Here is a 19,255-nt window from a genome sequence, read left to right on the forward strand (position 1 = left end):
CAGGGAAGCCAAAAGATTGGACATCCTTGATGTACTATATTCTGACTTTAAATTTTGCTTTCCCCTTAATTTTTTTACCTTATTTTTGTTTAATCAAATGAGCCTAAAAGACTGCAACATAGGCCGGACACGGTGGCTCACGCCTGTAATCCAGCACTTTGGAAGGCCGAGGGAGGCGAATCACCTGAGGTTGGGAGTTCACGACCACCCTGACCAATATGGAGAAACCCCGTCTCTACTAAAAATACAAAATTAGCTGGGCGTGGTGGTGATGCCTGTAATTCCAGCTACTTAGGAGGTTGAGGCAGGAGAATCACTTGAACCTGGGATGCAGAGGTTGTGGTGAGCCATGATTGCACCATTGCACTCCAGCCTGGGCAACGAGAGCGAAACTCTGTCTCAAAAAAAAAGAGTGTAACATAACTGAAGAAATAGTGTCTGATATGATCATTGGTTATTAAGATTCTTGAAGCAGGTGAGAGATAATTATTGCTACCCTTTTTTCTTCCTACATCAAATAATCAAAAATCTGTCCAGGTCGTCACAACCAAGAGAAATCCTGTAGTCCCATGCCTATCCAGCACTGAGTAGTATCTCAATAATATTGTTACAGTGGTCTCATGGAAACTGGAGATATCCATTAACTATTAAACACCTACCTTGGGTCTAGCACAGTTACCAAATCTCACCATTTAGGCATTACCTACAGAATATACAGTGTATACATTTTGCTTTGACATACTAATGACAGTACATATTTTCTTAGGTAATTACACAGAAAGCTATGCCATATTTTTTAGCATTTGGAGATTCCCGGTGCTTCTGAAAACCTTGGCTAGAACAGACCTTGAGACTGTTGGCATTCTCTCACATGCATGGTTTATTGTTTTCTTCCCAAGATAAGAAATGTAGATTATATAGGTTACTGTCACCTATTGATTAGCAAAAGATAATGTGAAGGTAGCAGAGGAGAAAGAGAAGTTTCTGACAAATCAAAATCTCTATAATGACAAAACCACTTTTAAGTGTTGGTTGTCCAGGTGAAGGTTAACCATGTTGGAGTAATAGTGAGTTTTTCCATTAGAAGTGATGATGGGGGACATGGAGCCCTTCCCTCCAACAACCCAGTCCTAAATCCAGACTCCTTTCCTTCAGTCCTGTTACTGCTAACCCAATACTGCCTAATTACCAGAATTTACTGGGATAGTGAGCACATCTCTGTCCCCCTCATTGTGTCTAAACCATCATTAATCTGCTCTAGCTAATCAAGAATTGATTTTCCTTGTTTGTAAGATTAAGTTCATGTTCATTAGAAATGTAACTCAGATCATTCCTTTCACAAGATGTTTAGGATTATTACCGTAAAAACTGCTAGCTTCTGTTTCCAAGGGGCTTACTATGTGAATGAGGTCTTGTCCTTTGAACACCTAACCAGTAAGATCAATGTATTGTGTGTAATCTCTTCTTCTGAAGTAAGAAAATTTAGCAGTGCCATCTTGAGCTACACCTGTGGTGGTGTCTATAATGATGTGTATACTGGCATTTAAAAATGACATAGATTACACTGGATACATACTAGCATTTGTTTACTAGACGGAAAAAAAAGGAGTCATTTTAAAGCTGTGAAAGTGTATTGTAGCAGGTTATTGCTGATCATAAGCTTATTTAGATTTATATTTCTATCCCACATGCTGTAGATTTTCTAATTATATTGCATGTCAGCACAGTAGAACAGTAGCTTGTCATAAAATTGCTCTCTGTTGATAATTTACCAAGTGCTCAAACTGAGTCAGGACTTAATTATTTACCCATTATTTCATTATTTTCTCTGTACGTAGGGTGTTTTATAATTTTTGTTTAGTTACTTTTGGTTTGGTTTTGTTTTTGCTATTTTGCTACTTTCTTTTTTGTTTTTTTCTTTTGAGACAGATTCTCGCTCTGTCACCAGGCTGGAGGACAGTGGTGCGATCTCAGCTCACTGCAACCTCCACCTCCTGCATTCAAGCGATTCTCCTGCCTCGGCCTCCCGAGTAGCTGGGACTACAGGCGTGCACTACCATGCCCTGCTAATTTTTGTATTTTTAGTAGAGACGGGGTTTCACCATGTTGGCCAGGATGGTCTCGCTCTCTTGACCTCATGATCTGCCTGCTTCAGCCTCCCAAAGTGCTGGGATTACAGGAATGAGCCACTGCGCCTGGCCATTCTTGCTACTTTCATAGCAAAACATTTGGCTTTGGTTTTGTTATTCTGCTTTATTGTACTCTTTGATATCCAGTATTTATCAGTAATGTCTGGACTGCATACATCTTTGAAAATACAACTGTAATTAAAGATTTAAATAAAATATTCTTTCGGGAAAATCTCTTTCCCTGATTTTGTTTGGTATTGGAAATGAAACAATACCATAATCCTTGAGGGTAACTTCCCACAGCAGGACAACTGCAGGTATGGCACAAAATATGGATTGCATAAATACTCTTATAGAACACATCAGACCAGCACTTTCCAAAGTTTTTAGCCAAATCTTTGCTACCATCCCTGAAAATCTTAAAGCATATGAGTAGAAAAATTTTTTACCTTTGTAAGCAAAGATTCTACTACTAGAATAATCAAATGAACTCATTCTAATGCACATGTACTTAATTCATACTATATGTGAGGCAGTTTTAGGATGTGATAGAAAACTTTGTTTTCAAGAAGCTGATAAACTAGGTGAGGGTGGGAAACGGACTGTAAATAAATTATAATGCAACATAAGAAATAGCATAATAGAAGAATATTCAGACCAGTAAAGTCAGTCAACTCTGATCCCCAAAATTAAGTATGAACCACAAAAAATCAAGTCAGTGTCAATCTAATGCAGATTTATTTGAGGGCTTCTCTTTTCTTCTTTGCTTAATGTAGGTGAGTGTTTTATCCTTACTATTTGGTAAATCAGCAGGGATTTATTATCTATTCTGTGCAGAGTAGTATGTTAGATGCTTTGAGGATACTAAATGAGCTTCTGTACCAAGAATGTATAATCTAGTAGAGGAGATAAGCTATCTACACAAATAACTATGCCTACAGTCCGCACATAATTGTTATAAAAGAAGCCTTTACAACTTGAATCAAATTCTTGTACAATGCAGAAAGCCACTCCTGGAGGTAGAGAAAGGAGAAAACATGAACAATTCAGGAAGGCTTCCGTTATGCAAAAGATGGCTGAACTAACCCCGGAGGGATGGCTAGGATTTTGACAAGAGTGGTTGAAGATATTCTAATTCATTTAGTGCCTACATGTGCTAGGCAGCATGAAGGCAAAAAAGCCTGGGGCACGTTCAGAGAACTGCAAGTATTCTAGTTTGAGTGGCACCTGGTACATGTATAAGGGAATAGTAAAAGATCTGGCTAGAAAGGAAAAGAAGAGGCAGGTTATGAAGGACCTCTGAAAGTCAGACTGTGGAACTGGAACTTTTATCAGGAAGCAGTAGTTAGTTTTTTCAAGCAAAGGCTAATCAGAATTGATATTTAGGAAGATGAATCTAACAGTTGTGTGCAAGCATGCCTTCAAATTGACTGAGACTGGTACTGGAGACTGGTTAAGAGACTACAACGATAATCTGTGTAAGAATTAATACAGGCCTGACCTAGTTTTGAGTGAGTAGCATTGGAAACAAGAGTTTTAGATATCATAGGGCTTATGCATATAAAATGGACTTGACAGAACTTGAAGACAGATAAAGTGTCAAAAGGATGCAGGAAGTGAGGCAGGATATCTTATGATGTTAAAGGAAAGAAATAATAGAAATTACCCCCCATCCCAGAGAAAAAAAAGTAAAGAGAAAAGATTGGAAAGTTAAAAACTGAATTTTTAGAAAAAGACTGCATTTAGGGAGTGTAGCAAATAAGATAAGCAACAGAAAAGTGAGATAATGGGAATAAAGATATTCAACAGAAAAGAAGGGAAGAGAGTTCCTAGGAAAGGGTAGGGAAATTCAAGCCCTAAAATATCGATAAAGTCTCATTTTTCATGTGTTAAATTATCCAGTGGAGTTGGAAGATCCAAAAAAGAGAATTTAAATGTGCAACAGTGCATGGGGAAAATTGACCAAAGACTTGAAAGAAAGAAAATATTTAGCCACAAAATGAAAAGTAATTGGAGATGCTAAGAAATTTGGATGGGAGTTGAAATTAAATCTCTGAAAGAATAAAAGGGAATGAATACTCAATTTATATCTTAAATAAATATTTCTAAATGTTACACTATGCAGAAATCCGTCTTCCCTGGAAAAAAGGAGATCAAGTCCTATTCAAAAAGATCAAGAAGAAAGACTGAGATTGGCGACCCATGAGAAAACAGTTTCTGAGATAAGTGTAGGTGGAATTTGTAGTGTTATTTATCATAAGTCAAATGGCTGTTAACAAAAAGTTAATTTTACATCTCATCTGTCAGCCCAGTTGCTGTATAATGTTCAGTACAGTAGAAGTGCCACTACTTTGTAACTACCTATATGGTGGATTACCTTCAATTCCCATTGTGTTGTTGATATCCAAGCAGAACTCATTATTTGTCTTGGAGACTACAGAATACCACAAGCAAGCACTAAGGTTGGATAATGTGTTATCTCACATTCTGAAAGGAGGGTCTATGTGGTAGATACATTTCTTGATTCTGTTTTGGGATAATTGACTCCTAGGATAATTGGCTCCTATTTCATTATTAAATGCAGTATGAACTTTGCAGAAGTATTCAGTATCTCCTAAAACCTATTTCTTTTCCATATAGCAGTGGTGTCTACTTTCAATTTAGTATCTATTCACCATCTACTACATGCTTTACTGAGTGTTTTGTATTATTTGTGTGTGTGTGTGTGTGTATGTGTGTGTGAATAGTCTAACCTGTACATTTGACCAATTTCTTTTTCATGCATGTTAGATTTTTCTCTCTGACTTCTTTGTAGTTGTGGGGTAGTTTTGTTTTTTACTTAAGAGACCTGTATTGATTATTTCTATGGTTGTTCTTGCTAATGCCCACTGGCCATTGTGAAAAATCTTGTCTATGCTATATTTGTTTCTAAGACAGCCACATTACAATACACTCTGTACATAATTACTATGAATCAGCTGGCAAAAAAATAAGAAAATAATATTGGTTATTGGTAGTATCTGTTGATTTTATATGTTAGCTTTTTTAAAGTTTTTTTTTTTTTCTTATTTTCTTTCTACTATTGTTACCTCTGAAGAGGCTTTTGGTAGTATTTAAATGGGTGGTGCTATCGATAGGTAAAAATTCTGACCTGGGGAAAATTACCTTTATTTTTCACTAGATGTAGGAAAGTAGATGCTGCTCTGTTTTTACTATATTTTGTTACATTAAAAAAATTACAATGCAGTCCTGTAAGTTTCTTTTTTTATTTTATCCAGTACTATTTTAGACTGTGAATATTACTGGGATTTCTAGTTCTATTCCCTCTTCTCCCTCTGAAAATCAAAAGAGCCAAAGAGTAGTAGACCTTTTGTGATATGGTCTAGTCAAAATAGCTAAAAATTAGGGCTCTCTCTTTAAAGTTCATATTCATCTAGCACATCTCACACTTTACTCTTACCACTTTACTCACAGTAGTTTAAAAAATAAAACTGTTTCATGTATATTTGTTCATTTTTGTGTTTTATGTATCATTTTCATTTTGTTTTTACTTTTTTTTTCGAGAGTGAATTTTGTAAAACTTCCAGAGTAGAGTAAGTTAGGGCCATTAGAGTAGCCCTGGAGGATGAGACTTGCAATGATTATCACACCTTGATAACTTGGGAAGGACCATGGGATGTGGAAAATATAAAGGACATTGGTTCACATTTGAACAAAGTAGAAGGAATTATTAGAAAAGCACTTAAGAAGGGTGCTGATCTCTCCCCAGCTGAGGTCTTCTTTCTTCTTTTCATCTAATTTTAAGCACTGATCGGTGAATTATTTCTCATTATTCTACATAAACAGGTATCTAAACTTATAAAAATGAGTTATCTTGTCTTTTAGTGCCTTTTTATTAATATAAGTTATTTGGTTTTTAAATTGTTTTGCCAATGAATGAAGGAAGTCCTATCAAAAGATACACATTTTACTTATCTTAAGGCTAACAGCCACCACATCCAACCTAGCAAACATTTTTTTAATGAAAGTCCGGCCGGGCGCGGTGGCTCAAGCCTGTAATCCCAGCACTTTGGGAGGCCGAGACGGGCGGATCACAAGGTCAGGAGATCGAGACCATCCTGGCTACCACGGTGAAACCCCGTCTCTACTAAAAAATACAAAAAACTAGCCGGGCGAGGTGGCGGGCGCCTGTAGTCCCAGCTACTCCGGAGGCTGAGGCAGGAGAATGGCGAGAACCCAGGAGGCGGAGCTTGCAGTGAGCTGAGATCCGGCCACTGCACCCCAGCCTGGGTGACAGAGCAAGACTCCGTCTCAAAAAAAAAAAAAAAAAAAGAAAGTCCAAGTAGTATGGTCTCTGTTAAGCTACTCTACTTCAACTCTGTCTGTGGTAGCATAAAAACACCTTAGATAATATGGAAACAAATAGCATTTGCTGTGTTCCAATAAGACTTTATTTATAAAAACAGGTGGCAGGATGAATTTGTCCTATAGGCTGTAGGTTGCTGATCCTAGCATAATGTATTGATTATACATTATGGTAGAGCCCTCTGTTGGTTGGAAAGAGAGGACGAGGGAAAAGAAAGTAAAGATGTATTAACTATGCAGAATTTTCTAGTTGGTAAGACAAAAAGCAAGAAAATTACAGTAATATAGAATATGTAAAATAAAGGAGGATCCAGAACTGAGTAGGTAATTCTTCAGAGGATATCAAATGTAGATGATAGTAAAGTAGAATGCTTATGGTTTAGTACATCAAGAACTATATCCTTCATAAAATAAAATGTAGCTGGACATAGTGGCTACATCTTAGCCACCATAGTTTTACATGTACATGTTTGGTACAGGCTCATGGTAGCATGTAAATCCAATATTTTGGGAGGCTGAGGCAAGTGGATCACCTGAGATCAGGAGTTAAAGACCTGGCCAACATGGCGAAACCCCATCTCTACTGAAAATACAAAAATTAGCCTGGTGTAGTGGCACGTGTCTGTAGTCCCAGCTTCTAGGGAGACTGGGGCATGAGAATCACGTGAACCGGGGAGGCAGAGGTTGCAGTGAGCTGAGAGCATGTCACTGCACTCCAGCCTGGGCAACAGAGTGAGACCCTGTCTAAAAAAAACAATATGTAAAGAACAAGGTAAGACACATTTAATATATCTGATCAATTGGTCTTGTCTTTGGCCTGATACATTTTTTTAAATTAATAAATGATTACAGACTCATTGAATATGCCAGAATCTTTTAGCATCTATACTTTAAAATGGATCCACACTGAACTTCTGCGGGATGTAATGGAGTAAGAGTGGCCAGATTTATCCTCCCTCCTCAAACAATGCAAAAACCAGACAAAGTATATGACACAAGAGTTTTTAGACATTAGACAATACTGGGCAGTGATCCCTGAGAGAAAATGAATGAGGCATCCCTACAATTTCCATAGCATTCTGCCTAGATAGCTTCCAGTCTGCAGTCTGCAGGAAGGAGATCCAAAGCAGAACCCAGTGGCCCAACTGAGTGGAGACAAAGTCAAGGTGGCTAGAATGTGCATAAGACAGTGCCAGAGAAGACAGAGCTTCACAGAGATAGAGCACACACACTGGATATCTGCAGAGGGCTCCCCCTTGATTTTTAAGCCGAGTACTGACCCGCATAAGTATGCTAGGAAACTACTCAGGTACAGGGATAAAACCACTGGAAAGGAATAAGCAGAATATTTCCTGAACTCAGATAAGATTAATAATAGTTTACAGCCCCAATAATCACAGTGGAAAAACCTCTAATAAATTGGACATCTTTTTTAGTACTCAAAAGAATATTACATCAGTTGGGGACAAGATTAGCTCTAGATTAAGAGCTGCTCTCATCTCACCTAGCAAAGCTTATAAATAAGCTTGTAAAGAATCAAGTTGTTTTTGAGTAACCAACTGAATTTCAGAATAAACCTCAAAAATATATAATGAGAAGCAAATTATTTGAGATGGTTTGGCCATGTCCCCATCCACATCTCACCTTGAATTCCCACATGTTATGGGAGGGACCCAGTGGGAGGTAATTGAATCATGGGAGCAAGTCTTTCCCGTGCTGTTCTCATGATAGTGTATAAGTCTCATGAAATCTGATGGTTTTGAAAAGAGGAGTTCCCGGCCAGGCACGGTGGCTCACACCTGTAATCCCAGCACTTTGGGAGTCCGAGGCAGGTGGATCACTTGAGGTCAGGAATTCAAAACCAGCCTGACCAACATGGTGAAACCCCATCTCTATTAAAAATACAAAATTAGCCAGGCATGGTGGTGCACGCCAGTAATCCCAACTACTTGAGAGGCTGACACAGGAGAATTGCTTGAACACAGAAGGCAGAGGTTTCAGTGGGCTGAGATCGTGCCATTGTACTTCAGCCTGGGCAACGAGAGCAAAACTCCATGTAAAAAAAAAAAAGGAGTTCCCCTGCACAAGCTCTCTCTCTTTGCCTGCTGCCATCCACGAAAGATGTGACGTGCTCCTCTTTGCCTTCCACCATCACTGTGAGGCTTCCCCGGCCACGTGGAACTGTAAGTCCAAATAAACCTTTCTTTTGTAAATTGCCCAGTGTTGGGTATGTCTTTATCAGCAGCATGAAAATGGACTAATACAATATTCAACATCCAAAACATAAAATTCATAATGTCTGTCATCCAATCAAAAATTACCTTTCATTCCCTGAGAAAGGCATTGTTAAAAAATAAATAAGTAAGCCAGGCACAATGACAAATGCTTGTAGTTTCTAGCTACTTAAGAGGCGGAAACAAGAGGATAGCTTGAGCCCAGGATTTTGAGGCCAGCCTGTGCAACATAGCAAGACCCTGTCTCAGTCAATCAATAATAAATACACACACACACACACACATGTATATATAACCATTCATGCAAAGAAGCAGGAAAATACAACCCATAATGAGAAATATTAATAGAAATGGATTCAGAGATGATACAGATGTTAGGATTTGTTGACAAAAATATTAAAACAGCATTTCTAAATATATTCTGTATTTCAAGAAGGTAAATAAAAACATGATCCTATTAAAGAGTGATGTGGGAAATGTAAAAAAGACCTAATATCTAGAAATAAAAAATACCATGTCTGAGGTGAAAAGTACACTGGATAAGATGTGACACTGCAGAAGAAAAGATTAAGGGTCTTGAAGACAGCAATAGAAACTATTCAAAATGAAACACCTAGAGGGAATAAAAGACTAGAAAAACAAGTTGTGTAGCCGTGAGCTGTGGGACAACTTTAGGTGATCAAATATATAGAGACTAGGGATGGTGACAGAAAAAATATTTGAAGACATAAGGGCTGAAATTTTTCGAAATTTGATAATAACTGTAAACCCACAGATCCAAAAAGCTTAACAAACCAAAAGCAGAAGAAACACTGAAAAGCTACACCAAGGCACATAATCAAATTGCTTAAGATCAGTAATAAAGAAAAAAACCTTAAAGTAGCTAGGTTTCTAAAACAACAACAACAACAACAACAACAACAAAATTACATACAGAAAAACAAAGATAAGAATAGCAGCAGTCTCCTCAACAGAAACAGTGCAAGCTAGATCTTGGAACACAGAAGGAAAAGAGATTATTAACCCAGAATTCTAGACCCAGTGAAAATACCTTTCAAAAACAAAAGCAGAATACTTTTTCAGACGTGCAAAACCTGAAAGAGTTCATCAGCAGGAGACCATTCAGAAAGCCTCAGATCTAAATGCTGCCTATAACAATTACCTGCTGTATGGTCTTGGACATACTTGAATCTCTCTGAACCTTCAAATTTTCATCTGTAAGATAAAAGTGATGCTAATTTTTAGGGGTTTTGTAGAATCAAATACTAGAAAAGAAAAGAACTGACATTTGTTGAATGTCTTATTTATACAAACTATATATTATCTCATTAAAAATGGAAATAACCTGTCTGGGCAACATGGCCAAACCCTGTCTCTACAAAAAAAATACAAAAATTAGCTGAGCATGGTGGTGCATACCTGTAGTGCCAACTATTTGGGAGGCTGAGGTGTGAGGAACACCTGAGCCTGGGAGGTTGAGGCTGGAATAAGCCATGATCCTGCCACTGTATTCCAGCCTGGGCAACAGAGTGAGACCGAATCTCAAAAAATAAAAATAAAAATGGAAATAAAATTCCCAATAATAGGGCTACTATCCTAACATTTTTCTTATCCTAGCCTCTTTCTTCTTGTTCTTTAATACCAAAAACTTGGGTTGTTCTGAAAGAAGTTAGTCTAAGTAACTCATCTGTCTTACATTTTGATGAAGCACTTTTTCCTAACTTAATTTGTTCTTTAGTCACTAGATTAAGTATGCTTAAAAGTGGGAATGAACAACTCTCCTTGCTAGAATAGACAAGTCAGTTAATAAATCGCTTTATGAAACAGTTAAGTTTCTTGTAAACTAAACTTTTTTTTTTTTTTTTTTTTTTGCCTGTGTTTTGGCTGCTTAATGTTTTTTTCAGTTACGTTTATTGAGGTATAATTTATATACTGTCTATCTAATTTTTATTATAAACCTATTGGATAGAGGCAGGAGTGTCTTTATAGTTATACATTGCCCCATAGAGTTTTTGGCACTCAATAAAATGTTAAATAATATTTTTATTCAGCATTCTGTAGACGGGAAGCATATGGTAATAAATGTCAGAGCACAAGTTGAAAATCTCCAAAAAGTTATATGATATATTCCTTGGAAAAGCTAGTAGAGATACTTTTGTGAATGAAATTTATTTTAAAAGGGGTTCCCAGACTCACATTTTATACAACAATTTTCTCCAGCCTTCAGTTACTTTATTTATAAATTAAAATTTTTCCTTATCAGAAATAATGCATAAGTTAAAATAGTATAATACTAATGTGGTATCATAAGAAAGTATATAAATGATTTGATACATAACATAAAGGTAACTCATAGTTTGAAGGACAGCATGAGAAAATATTTAGAGGCTTTAGCAATATAAATCTTTATGTTATGATATATTGTATGAAAAGAAATACACAGTGGATAGTTCTTTATTGTTAAATTTCAGCATGACTTAGAGTTATGTCACTGCTACAGCTGTTGCAGACATTCTAGTGGTAGGAGACTTTGACTCAGTATTGTTTTTCTCAGCTGAGGATTCTAGCACTATTTAATACTCATATTTTAGTGTGAGAAACACAATCATTGTTTCAGAATAACAGAAGACATCATGAATTGAAACTTAAATTTCATGCAAAGGATAATATCTCCTGGTTAATCTGTGTTGAAGAAATGGTTGACCACAATCAGGTATACAAAGCCATTGAGATAGCATATACCTAGATTTTCTTTCCAGAATTTGCTTACCCTCTGATCTGCCAACCACACTTGCTTTGAAGTTTCGGTTTTTGTTGTTTTGAAGAGATGGGGTCTTGCTATGTTGCCCAGGCATGTTCTCAAATTCCTGGACACAAGCAATCCTCCCACCTCAGCCTCCCAAAATGTTGGGATTACAGGCATGAGCCACTGCACCTGGCCACTTTGAAGATTTTATTAATGTAATTTGAATGTGAAATCATCTGAATTTTTCTTGTTAACCTCATATATAAAATGTGGGATAGGGAATCCAGGCACTGCTCACTTAACTTGGTGCCTCTGGCTCTCATAAGACTTTTAATAAAGGTGTCAACCAGGTTTGTAGTCATCTCGCTGTTCAGCTAGGGGAGGATCTTCTTCCAAGCCCACTTGTGTCTGATCACAGACTTCAGATCCTCACTGGTTATTGATCATGCACCTCTCCATAGTCCTTACAACACTGCAATTTATTTCTCCTAGAGTGAGGGCTCAGAGAGGGAGGCATGGTTATCAAGAAGATGAGCAAAACATACCATCACTTTTGTCATATATTTGTTAAAGCAAGTCATTAGGTCTAGAGCACATTCAAGGGGAGGAGAATGTAGAAGGATTTGAATACCAGGTTCAAGGATCATTGGCAACCATTTTGAAGACTGCCTTCTACACATATAATCCACAGATAGGACAGATCATTAAGTGTACTCTAGGTGCTCTGACACTCTCTTGTTTATCCTGAGATCTTAACAAGTACTTGAATTCAGTAGGCAAAATGATTTCAGTTTCACATAAAGTATTTCATTTATTCCTAACAACAATGCAATGAAATAGGTATTGTTAACCCCAATTTTATTGATGAAGAAATTGATATACTGAATGACTGGCTCAAGATTACATAGCAAATAATCTGTAAAACTGGGACCTTAGTGTAGGCCTTTTGATTCTAGATCCTGTACTCTTTCCATTGGCTATGATTGCCTCCTGACCAGTACTATGTTGCACTTAAAGCCATTCAAAGAGAATATTATACCTCTAAATTTATATACAATTATATGAATTTTTATTATACAGAGATTTTTATATAGAGAGAGAAAGAGAGACGGACACCCCCCTGTCTTAAACTCTCACCTATACCACTCCATTTAGGAGTTATAGTATTACTGAGTCAAAGTCTAATATCATTATAAGGCCTGCAACAGCTGTAGCAATGACACAACTGTACACAGATGCTGGCAGCCTAAAACTACACTTAGGAGGTAAATGTTTGTTGCATGGAGAGATGAACAAGCAAAGTAAAAAAACAGACCTGGTCTGGTGGCTCCATTTCCTCTTGGAGAAATCCAAGAGGAAATCATTGTGTTTCTATATTCACAATATACAGAAATCATTGTGTTTCTATATTGTTTGTGTTTCAACAATTGGAATTGCAGTGAGTATGGGCAAGTTATGGTTTTAGTTTAATATTGATTATAGATAATTCTACTTTATAAGGAAGAACTTGTGTTATCAGACGAAATGTAGAGAAAAGTTGTCTTTCATATACACAAACATACACTTGAGTTTCTTTCCTTTCCTGTGTAATCTCAGGATTGTGCTTTTTAATAGTGGCTTGCTAATCCCTTTAGCTCTTAATGTAAGTATTCCATAGTTTTCATTAACCTGATGAACATAGTTTTTCCCTAACCTCCATTCAAAAACTATATTTGGTTGTTGTTTTACCAGCACCCTTTTACCCTGGTTGCTGAAGCAGCAAGCCTACTGCAAAACCTAAGTGGTGTGGTATAGATGAGAGTCTAAGACTTTAATTATATGTCATTTTATTCACAACACTCAATTCCAGGAAGGAAGAAATGGCTCTGTTGTTGTAAAGGACATATTATGTGAGTATCATTCATTGTAAACCAAAAATGATACTGTATTATATAGCATAGACAACAATGAGAACTGATTCTGAAAATGTGACCTGACTGAGAAACTGAATAATAGTGAAAGTTATCAAAATGGAAAAAAAGTGTTAATGTGAAATCCAGCCTTCTTAGAAATACTCTTTCCCGGCCTGTTTAGTTTTGCTTTTGTTGCTTGTCATGCATGAATGAAAGTGCTATACTCTCAGGGGAGCAGGAAAGCCTCTGTGTGGGTTGTTTATTTCCTTAATCCCTCCTCCTTTGTGATTTTTGATGTCAGATCTAAAATGGAAAGCCTGTAAATATAATGATTATCACATGGATAATCACCTGCATTAGGAACCGCCCTGCTTTTCTATTCTAACCCGAGCTGTTCTCCACATGTCACATCCACTCTGTGGTTGGATTTTAACCTGACTGCTTCATTAGATTTGTGAAACTCAGTACAAGGCGCCCTGGGGCAGCACAGATGGGAACTTGCTTGTTTTCTTTTCTCACTTTTACTGCAAAGGCACACTAAAAAGGTCCTTTTCATTTTAGCGCGATCAGTTCACTTGGAATTACCTCTGATATTTGGAACCTGTCTTACTCTTCTGCCCACCATCTATGCCTCTTCTTTCTTGCTTACTTTCTGACCTAATGCCTTTTCTTTCTGCCTCTGCATGTCATGAATCTGACAACTAAAATTCTGCTTAAAATTCTTACTGGGTCAAACTGTTCCCTCGTGTTGTTTTGTTTGTTTTGCTGACAGGGAAAAATAAATGTTGTTCTATCATTGTATCTACAAACACCTTCAGATCAGAGGTTAGCTGTGGGAAAGTCTGCAGTGATATGAGCCAGCTGCCTTCTCTAATGGAGTGACTTGGGGCACCAGTCCAAGATCAAAGGAAGGTGGGAGGAAGTCAGAAGATAAGATCATTTTAAGCCACAGAACAACAAGCTTAGCTTTTCTGGTGATAGGGCACAGCTCAGCAAACCTGTATGAGGGGGCACTAAGACAGAAAATTGAGTTGACTTTTCTTAAGTACATCTTTCCTCAGTCAGAAATACGTTGATGCTTGAAATAGTTTACAGACATGGAAGTGTCCTAGGGCCTGGTTTCCTTAAAAGATAATAATTTGACATTTATATATGTGTCTTCTTGCAGTTAGCTCCATACCATAACAGATCACAGTTAATTTTTAAAAATAATTTTTTTGGGCTGGGCACAGTAACTCACACCTGTAATCCCAGCACTTTGGGAGGCCAAGGCAGGCGGATCACCTGAGGTCAGGAGTTCGAGACCAGCCTGACCAACATGGTGAAACCCCGTCTCTGCTAAAATTACAAAATTAGCTGGGCATGGTGGGTAGTCCCAGCTACTCGGGAGGCTGAGGCAGGAGAATTGCTTTAACCCAGGAGACGGAGGTTGCAGTGAGCCAAGATTGTACCACTGCACTACAGCCAGGGCTACCAGAGCAAAAGTCCGTCTCAAAAAAAAAAATATATACACACACACACACACACACACACACAGACATATATAATTTTTTTACAGTTAATTTATTTGTGTGAGCAAAACTGGACATTAAAAAAATTTTACTGTATGTGAATTTTGAGTGTTTATGGCTTAGTACAATTTTAGTCCTACAGATTCTTCCTTTGACCTTTGTCTTACAGTCCCCTGGGGTTCTCTCATGTCTCTGATGAAGTTCCATATAAATAAGTGGTTCTAGTATAGCTTTTTTATTGTCTTTTTCATATAAGAATTTGCTTGGTTCAGAGTGACAGCTTGGGAAGCACTACATCAATAGCTTCTGAACCTTATCCTATTCCTTGATATCTCAGCCAGCAAATGTTATTGACTATGTGATGTACAAAGCTCTAACCTTGCTTGCACAAATTGACCAGTTGTCAAGATCAATATTGATTTGCTTATTTTTGTCTACATGAACTAAGGCTAACTTGGTCAGGCTTATGTTTCTCTAGTAAATAGCGTAAGGAGTTGTACTTTCAACTTAATACTTTCTGTTGACTTCAGTGTTTAGCTGTAATCATACATTTCGAACTTTCTAAATCCTCAAAATGGTTCTCTAACCTATAGGTTATTAGTACATTGGACCATAGGTGCATACATGTATTTTTTTCCCAATGTCTTCCCAAATTTCTGCTGAAGACACTGACTATACTTTCTGCCTTACATGGCTTGATGCTGCAGTCGTTTTAGTTGAGTTGGATCTGCTCACTACTCAGGCTCAAATCCCATCCTTCTATTAATATCTCTTGGCAAAGATAATTTTGGAAGAATGTAAGTTAAGATGTAGAGACTCTTGACAGTTGTCTGCAGTTTTTTTTTTTTTTTTCAAGAGGGAAGTAGAGTTGAAAAGTAATATTGCCTCCCTTTTCTATCAGTCCCAAAATTAAAGTATATGCACAAAGAGTAAAGAAAAGGAAAGGATTTCATTACACATATGTATTTTTGTCATTTAGTAACCTGTTATAAGAGCCTTAGGATATATAATAATCATCAGATGGTGTCCTTAAGATATTTAAAATCTGGAAGAAATTTGTATGAAAATTTTTTAACCATATGTATTTTTAATGCTCAACTATTGTTACCCTGTCATCTTATATTAAAGAGGATTTTTGGACTGTTTATTATTTAAAAATTCAAACAAAAAAGGAGACATTGAACCCCTACATAGCACACACACCTAAATTTAACACTTGTTAACATTTTACCACTTTTGCTTCACTTTAATTTTTGTCTGCAGTATTCTAAAATAAATTATATATATCGTGACATTTCATTCCTAAATACCTCAGGATTCATCTTAAGAATTAAGAACTTAAGAACTTTTAAAATCAAACTGATAATTCCTAATATTATCTAATTTCCATTTCAGATTCAGATTTCTCCCCTTGTCCCAAAAATATCATTTGTAGCTAGTTTGTATAAACCAATTAAGGTTTATACATTGTTCTTGGTCATTTTCCCTTTTTTACTTTATCATTACACTGACTTGTTAAAAACATTAAGCTAGTTGTCCTACAAAATGTCCTACCCTAGGAATTTTTCCAATTGCTTTTTCTGTATATACTTTAACTTGTTCCCCTATCCTCTGTATTTCTTATAGGCTGCAAGTTACTGGACTAAGGTTTTGATTAATTCATGTTTAAGTATTTAGGTCAGAATACTTTATAGGTGATGCTGTGAACTTCACACTGCATCATAACAGAAGGCAAAGAATGTTTGGTGATCCCACTATTAGTGATGATAAGTGATAGCATCGATCACTGGGTTAAAGTGATGACAGCTTGATCCTTCCATTATAAAGTTATGCTTTGCTCCCGTGACCAGCATAAAATCTGAGATACTTTGATTCCATGGAAATACCCAGTTCCCTATCATCCTTTTTACCCAGTGAATTTAACATCTACTGAGGATCCTTGCCTGCATAAGTTTCATTAGGAGGATTGCAAAAAGATGATTTTTCTGAATTTATACATTTATTAGCAGGCATTCTTCTCTACATAAGAGCTTTTTGAGAGGTATTGTTTTAATTAAAAACACAACCACCAGCTTATGCCTTGGATTGTCTTTCTTTGCTGAGGTCAGAACACCTGAACTCACTGTGGCAGCTACAGTGAAAACATGTACTACATCTTCTTTATTCCAACTTGTGAAGTGTGTTGACATTAGGCTGCCTTTTTATTATTATTATTCCAAGGGAAAAAAGAAATCTTTATTGCTGTAAGAATAAAAATTGAACTATGTGGGTATATTGAGATAATTGTGTAAAAAAGAAGACTGAATGAGTTTCAAAAAATGGATTATTTCTTCATTACCGAGCACTTTATAATTAACTGTTCTTTTTTTTTTTTATTTCAGGAAGCTGCCACTTTTGCTAGAGAGCAAGGCTTTGAGGTGAGTTAACCCACAATTGCACACTAAACAGATCCTAAAGGTTTTTTCTAGCTGATAATGAAGTTCTTTTGGACAGTGATTGATGTGCTATTATACTCTCAGAGCCTCGCAGCAGTTGCCATGGAAACTTGGCAGTCGTCATGGTTTCTTTGTTCTGCCAGCACAGTGTTATGACGCACTCTGCTAGGTCTGCACCCAACATCGCCTACAGATGTTATTTATTGAATTTTGAAAAGCCTCTTGGGAAGCCAAGAGGTTGGGCACGGTTTCAAGCTGCCTCTGCAGATACGGGGCCTGTCAGTTTGTTCAGTTAAAAAGCTACCTCATTAGCTGCATTACATTTCATAAGGATTCACTGCTAAAGCAGTGGTGGAACAAGACCAAATAATGAAATATAATGTCGTTTAAATAATTTCAGCCCCATCACATGTAGATTATCATTATGCAAATTAATTTCTAAAAGGTTGTACTTAACAGTTGTTAGGAACTGATTAATTTAAATCCTGCTTTTATAAACTTACTGTTTGAACCTATCTTTTCTTCTCTCTCCCTCTTTTTTTCTGGGGAGAGGGAGGTAGCATAAAATATACACACATTTTCTGAAATAAAATATCAATAATTGGATTTAATGTCTGGTTCCTAATTCTGTTTTCCTGATACAAGTATTATCCTGTCAAGATTCAAAACTCCATGTGGTCGTTGTTGGCAAAATTGAGATAACCATGTTTTTTATCTGTATAATACCCCTCTTCCAACTGATTGTTAGAAAACACTGACTAATATGAACCCAGGTTAACTGACAGAGAATTAACTAAGTTGGAGTCTTTTATGACTATGATATTTACTGAGTGAACTATGTAGAATGCTGTGTTCTTACAGCAACTTAAAATGTTACAGGGTAGTAATTTTTAAAAATTTAATCTAACCACAGCCGAAATGTAGGAACTTTCTTTTTATTTGCTTGTTCAGTATTGTCTATCAAGTAGGGAAGAGGTGAGTGGTGATTGGATAGTATTTGTAAGGACTAGTAAGCTCACTTTGAACTCTAGAGAAAGATATTATATGAGTTTGTGAAACTCTTGTTTAAATGTAGTGAAGGCAGATTATCAAGCAACAAAGTAATACATGTGCATGTTATTCATGTCATCAGACTTGACAAACCAGACATAGAGCTTCCTCTTCATAGAGGAAGACAAGGAACATGTGATACAGATACTCCATTCGAAAGATCCTATAAAAGAACTACTCCAGAGTAGGGAACCTTGCTTCTCAGTATTCAGTTATTAGGAACTGTGATAGTTTCTTACAAGTTTGCTTTTTTGTGCTTTACCATATTATAGTAAATCTAGGGTTAAGTCACACACAGAAAAAGGACTTCCAAGTGGTGGGTTTTTTTCTAATTTAAGTTTCACATTTTAATTTCCCCAAATGGCAATTATATGTAGAACAAAATGTAATCACGGGAATATTCAATTAAAAAGTCAAATGTTTTGATCATAAGAATATAAATAAAACTTTTCAGGAGTTTTTAAAGGTTTTATTTATTTTAAGTTTTAATATTTAAAAAATTATATTATATGTTGATACATCAGAATTCCCCATAGAAAAAAACTTTCAGAACATGTATTTGTATCCTGTCAGTTTACTGTGTTACCATAAAAAATGTATTTTTGGTTCTATAAAATAACCAATTTTGTAGATACTTAGAAATATAACTTGTTGTATAACAAATAATCATGATCCTGTAGTGTCTACATAGCAATTTTTAAAAAATAGTTTATTAAGCCTGATTAATACTTTTATTTCCCCCTTGAGCTACTTGCTTTTCATATGCCTGGTTTACATTCAGTCATAGGAACAAACTACTTTTTCTATTTTCTACTAACTAGCACTGTATTAACCTTTCCATTAGTTCTTACTTACTGATTCTAGAATTGTTTTTGCCATAAATCTGCCATAAT

General features: G+C 36.4%; 1 protein-coding gene across 3 annotated transcripts in view; it reads left to right on the top strand.

Moving 5' to 3' along the window:
* ADK (adenosine kinase) overlaps positions 1-19,255 on the top strand; it is a 591,886-nt gene that overhangs the window by 444,821 nt on the left and 127,810 nt on the right. For all 3 annotated transcript variants that reach the window (XM_023204899.2, XM_031936187.1, XM_023204900.1), the window contains exon 8: positions 17,259-17,294. In XM_023204899.2, the coding sequence (XP_023060667.1) occupies positions 17,259-17,294 (36 nt within the window). The remainder of the gene's footprint in view (positions 1-17,258; positions 17,295-19,255) is intronic.

This window comes from Piliocolobus tephrosceles, chromosome 9, assembly GCF_002776525.5.
Source record: "Piliocolobus tephrosceles isolate RC106 chromosome 9, ASM277652v3, whole genome shotgun sequence".
In the NCBI taxonomy this organism is placed as follows: domain Eukaryota; kingdom Metazoa; phylum Chordata; class Mammalia; order Primates; family Cercopithecidae; genus Piliocolobus; species Piliocolobus tephrosceles.